At 37.3% G+C, this 4,599-nt stretch overlaps 2 protein-coding genes and 1 long non-coding RNA gene across 7 annotated transcripts in view; 1 reads left to right on the top strand and 2 right to left on the bottom strand.

Moving 5' to 3' along the window:
- Positions 1–4,599, bottom strand: part of LOC128895467 (ATP-dependent DNA helicase Q5-like) — a 154,962-nt gene that overhangs the window by 30,402 nt on the left and 119,961 nt on the right. The gene's annotated exons all lie outside the window — the stretch shown is intronic.
- The window catches only part of LOC128895128 (MAP kinase-activating death domain protein-like), a 41,769-nt gene continuing 37,253 nt past the window's right edge, over positions 84–4,599 (bottom strand). For 2 of the 4 annotated variants that reach the window (XM_054157453.1, XM_054157544.1), the window contains 6 exons: positions 3,630–3,987; positions 3,420–3,553; positions 2,895–3,053; positions 2,422–2,613; positions 2,203–2,290; positions 84–2,109 (listed from right to left, as the gene is read on the bottom strand). In XM_054157453.1, coding sequence (XP_054013428.1) covers positions 1,901–2,109; positions 2,203–2,290; positions 2,422–2,613; positions 2,895–3,053; positions 3,420–3,553; positions 3,630–3,987 — 1,140 coding nt within the window. In that variant the 3' untranslated portion in view covers positions 84–1,900. The remainder of the gene's footprint in view (positions 2,110–2,202; positions 2,291–2,421; positions 2,614–2,894; positions 3,054–3,419; positions 3,554–3,629; positions 3,988–4,599) is intronic. The other 2 variants (XM_054157636.1, XM_054157711.1) reach the window with 2 other exon arrangements.
- On the top strand, positions 2,183–3,764 carry LOC128896307 (uncharacterized). 2 transcript variants are annotated; one of them, XR_008461954.1, is made up of 5 exons: positions 2,183–2,321; positions 2,396–2,538; positions 3,138–3,232; positions 3,347–3,560; positions 3,636–3,764. It is a non-coding gene; the product is annotated as an uncharacterized LOC128896307 (long non-coding RNA). The 2 variants fall into 2 exon arrangements; XR_008461955.1 differs by lacking the exons at positions 2,183–2,321; positions 2,396–2,538 and adding an exon at positions 2,945–3,062.

Below are 4,599 nucleotides of genomic sequence, written 5' to 3'. Positions count from 1 at the left end.
AAAAATTAAGGTAATAATATAAACAAATATCGGTTTTTGATTTTTCCAACATCGTTCCACCACGTCCAAAAATCTGAAAAAATTATAGATTAATAATTATAACAAAACACTAACAGTGTAAAAATATAAATGTGGTCATTTCATAATTTCTATCAAAACGAGTTATTTTTAAATTTTTCGAATTTTTAAAAAATCCATTTTACAGTGAAAAATTCTGAAAAAATTCACAAACACGTACGCCGTAAAGTAGAATATCAGTAATTTTTTTCAAACTTTTTGATACAGTACAACGAAAGATATACAGCTTAAACTGTAAATTGCGTTTCGCCCTGTAACTACCCCTCCAGTAAGGGTACGGGGTTCAAACTTGGCATAAATGGTTTTTTCTTAACACTCTATTAAGTGATATGTTCATTGATCAATTTGGCTCAAGGGCACTTTTGACCCTCTTATCCGGCCTATACCCTTTTTGTATCTTTACTCAATTGTTCCTACCTCCGGTATTTATCCATAAATTTTATTCAACAAAAGTTTGTTTTCTTCGTAAAAGTGCGATCTATACGTAGACAATAAGAAACTGGACATAATTTGACAATTCCTATTTTTCCATGATGATGGAAGAAATATTCGTGTTCTATTTTAACCGAAAAAATCAAAACTTCTCATATACATTGGCGCGTAACACTTAAACTCTTGAACCGATTGGAAAATAATGTGAAAAGTAATTGTTGGAAATTCGATTACCTTTAAAATGGCGTCTTGTGCGACTTAATCGGACGTTTCTAACTCGAGATATGGCCTAAAATGTGAAGCTATGTCAGAAAAAAATCGAAAAAAATTCATATAAAAAGAACCTATCCATAGAAAAATTTTTTCTTGCGATTGTCGAGTTCAGTAGGCCAAAATACATAAGAAAAAAATTGTGCCGTTGAATGTAATTTTTTTTTTTATTTTGTAAACTAGTGTAATTAATCGATATCGATCGTGTACTTGCGGTTGATTTGGTAATATGAGTCTCTAGGTCCCTTTTTTTAAACTCAGTCTACCAAGTGGGTCTCTAGTTCCCTCTTCGAGATCCACCAAACTTCTTCTGGCTATTGGTACCGTTTACACGAAAGGTTCGAGCATCGATTCGCTTCTTCTTTTGATAAAATGTAAAAAGAGTATGTTTATTGGAAGAGGAAATGTCTTCTTGTAGCGAAGATCATTTGTTTCTATCGAAATTATTTCTTTGTAATTTTTAAAAAGAAGCTAACATTAACCCTTTCGGTACGGAGGAGCGGGCCGCGGTTATACATTCGTGGTACGAGGAACTTTTCCATAATAGTAGTCGCATCGTACGGCAGCGTAAGTTACGAAAACGTGTTTTGCGGTTTCATAGAAATCTCGAGCGTGATTGACACTAAACTTTTGTTACAAAAGTTTCACATTAAATATCCCAAACTCTACAATAGGAATAGAAATTAAATCAGTAAAAGAAGCCAAATTCTTGGGAGTTATATTTGATCAAAATCTGAACTTTAAATCTCATTTCTTTTGAACATTTTCCAAAAAAGGAAACGAGACAAACACATCGGCAAACTTCAGATTTATTCGAACCCTACGGTTTTGCCCATGTCTACTTTTGTAGTTTTGTAATGCATACTATAGAAAGTAATCATACCCGTTTCATGGATGCCGCCTATAGGCAGCAGTAGTACCGAAAGGGTTAACAATGGTCAAACCTTTCCTTTATTATGTAAAGCGTGGTGGCTGTCAGCCGTATTTATTTAATAGAACATCTTATGTAATACGAGAAGGAAGAAAGATCAATCTCGTATCGAAAAGAATGTCGCGCTCAGCCCGGAGAGTCGATTATCTTTTCGGTGATCTTCCTTTCTTTCAACAGAAAGCGTGACGATTATCTGAGAGACGTTGAGAGAAGTTTGAGAATTCCAACGGAAGTCCACAGCCTCGTGGCCTGTTTTACCTCAGAGTCGAACGATGTTAGTTTGCTGAGAAACTTTCCTTTTTTAGTGAACATATCCAGGAACATGTCCGTCGTCGATTGATTCTCAGCCGCTGGCGACGTGTGGCCGTGCGGCATCTCCAGGTGAACCTGAGGTGGATCTGCCACGGAGCCAAAGCGTACAATTTGGATGTTTAATAAACGAGATGCCGGAAAAATGATATTTAGGAATATGATATCAACTCGCTACGAACCTAATTTTTGCCTCTCGTCCGCTGATTCTGGCTGTGAGGGGGATTGAGGCGACTTCAAGTTCTCCCTGCTCCCAAAAGGACTGGACGCCTAAAATAGAATCGGCGAACAATGAAATAGGGTATGAATAACACAAAATAAAATAAATATAAGATAAAAAAAAGTATATATAAAATAAAGCATTGAATAATACAGTTTCAATCTACATGTATGATGCTTACTTGGGACATTATGGAGCTATCGAAGCCACCCTCGGACAGGTCCTTGCTCCAGTAGTGGGTGTGCGCGATCTCCATTAGCTGAAAAACCGAGGCCATTCCACCCAAGCCAAAATTATTGTAAGTGTGTCCAAGACCGTGAGCCACTGCTTGAAGGCACTTTAGCATTCCCTTGTAAACTGGTTTCGAAATGCACTGTTGACAAAAACAACAAGGGTCTTTCTTCGATAAGGATCAGGGTATTGAACTCTGTCCTTGATCAAGGCACAGGGTGTTGGACTCTGTCCTTGATCAAGGCACAGGGTGTTGGACTCTGTCTTTGATCAAGGAACAAGTTGTTGAATTCTCTCTTTAACCAAGCAACAGGGTGTTGAATTCTCTCTTTAACCAAGAAACAGAGTGTTGAATTCTCTCTTTAACCAAGAAACAGAGTGTTGAATTTTGTCTTTGACCAAGAAACAGAATGTTGAACTTACCACATCGTCGATATGATCATCAGGGCTGATCTTCTTATTGAGACTTTTGTTCAGCTTCGTGACCACCAGGTCTCGATAGCTCTCATCTTCCATCAGCTTCTTCAGTCTGTTCAACTTGAGCCAACCAACGCCTTCCCCAGTCAGGACTTGGTTCACCACCTTAAACGAGTTCAATATTTAATATCAATGTCTCCTTAACACTTTTAATTACCAGCAGCCTATTTACAGATTTCTTAATTCCAGGATCGTCTTGTAAGAATTAATTGACTGTCTTGTTGGTCATTTACTTACAATCAATTTAAAGAAACAGATGAATCTTTTGTCATAGCAAGTGTGCAGTACGTAAAAGTGAATGTTTATATTAATATGTATTGATATAGTGAATTCATAATAATATAATTGTCCATAACAAAATAGATTAATATATATTAATACAGAAAATCCTTTTCCAGGTAGTAAACTGTTTCGAGATAAACTGGTAAATGAAGTGTTAGTAATCATGGCGATTTTATACCAAATACATACGTCTGTTAGGAAGGCTTGGTTGTCGCTGTTGGTGCTAGACCGTTCAGCGTTCTGCATCCTCTGAATATCCTCCTGGCTGCTCTTGTTCGAGTGCTTTATCAACGACGAGCGCTCGACTAATCCAGTTTTGCCAGCTGAAATGTTCGCAAGTTGTATTCATTACTCGGCTACTTGGAAATCGTTCAAAAGAATTGATTCTAAGCGTTATACTTTTAGGGAAAGGTCCGAGCATTGGTTTGTTCTTCTCCGATTTCTGCGACTGAGGATGGAGACCGGTATTTCGATTAGAACTATTTTTACTCCCTGGAAATGAAATCAAACGAACGAATTTAATAAGAGCACAGAAGAAATTCTTATCGACAATCAACTTACCGAATAAATCACTAAACATGCTGCTCGTTTGCGCAGCGATGCCATTTAAATCGCTACTAATATTGCTGAAAAAATCACGTCCGATTTCCCTGCGCCCTCCTCGATTATCCGAAGCTACCAATTGTGTACTGCTCGAATCCCTTCGCTGCATCATTACTGGAGACTGCGGGGGCGATTGCTGCGAATCACTGGAACCCTGAACAGTTTCCATCAATGATCACTTGACTGCGGATTTTATGCATTCAAGATACAAACTAATATAATAAACACTTGCTAAACGTAACCAAAAGGTATGTATATACAGTCAGTCCAATGAGTATTCATACGCTCTACGTTTATTGGAGAACTCTGGCTAAATTAAATGATGTAGGATGTAGGATCGCAGGAATGAATGGAAAAGGTTCTAAGGATAAAAGTAAATGGTTTATTTATTAGTAAACTGTGCATTTTAGTTTTGGAGAGGAATAAGTTTTACAGGGTTTTTCTGAAGCAAAGCTTTCATTCTTTAACAACGTGTGTACTGTGTGATCAAAAAGTAAGGTGACTTTTTGAATTTTGCGGGATACCTACAGTCGATTTTCGTTTTCTTTTTCTTCTTATGTTGGTGCATTCGTCCCAAATAAATATGTTTACAGTTCCAGCTATATATATACTATTTAACCGACTTCGAAAAGGAGGAGGTTACTCAATTCGACATATATACATATATATATTTTTTCTTTTTTCTTAAAGTCTGTTCACCGATTACGCCGAGATGGCTTGACCAATCGGAATGAATCCTGTTGCATCTTGTAGAGCATGCCGGGGG

The sequence above is a fragment of the Hylaeus anthracinus genome, unplaced genomic scaffold (genome assembly GCF_026225885.1).
Source record: "Hylaeus anthracinus isolate JK02 unplaced genomic scaffold, UHH_iyHylAnth1.0_haploid 0, whole genome shotgun sequence".
Taxonomy (NCBI): Eukaryota; Metazoa; Arthropoda; class Insecta; order Hymenoptera; family Colletidae; genus Hylaeus; species Hylaeus anthracinus.
Note: the sequence above shows the minus strand (reverse complement) of the source record. Positions and strands in the feature narration are given on the sequence as shown.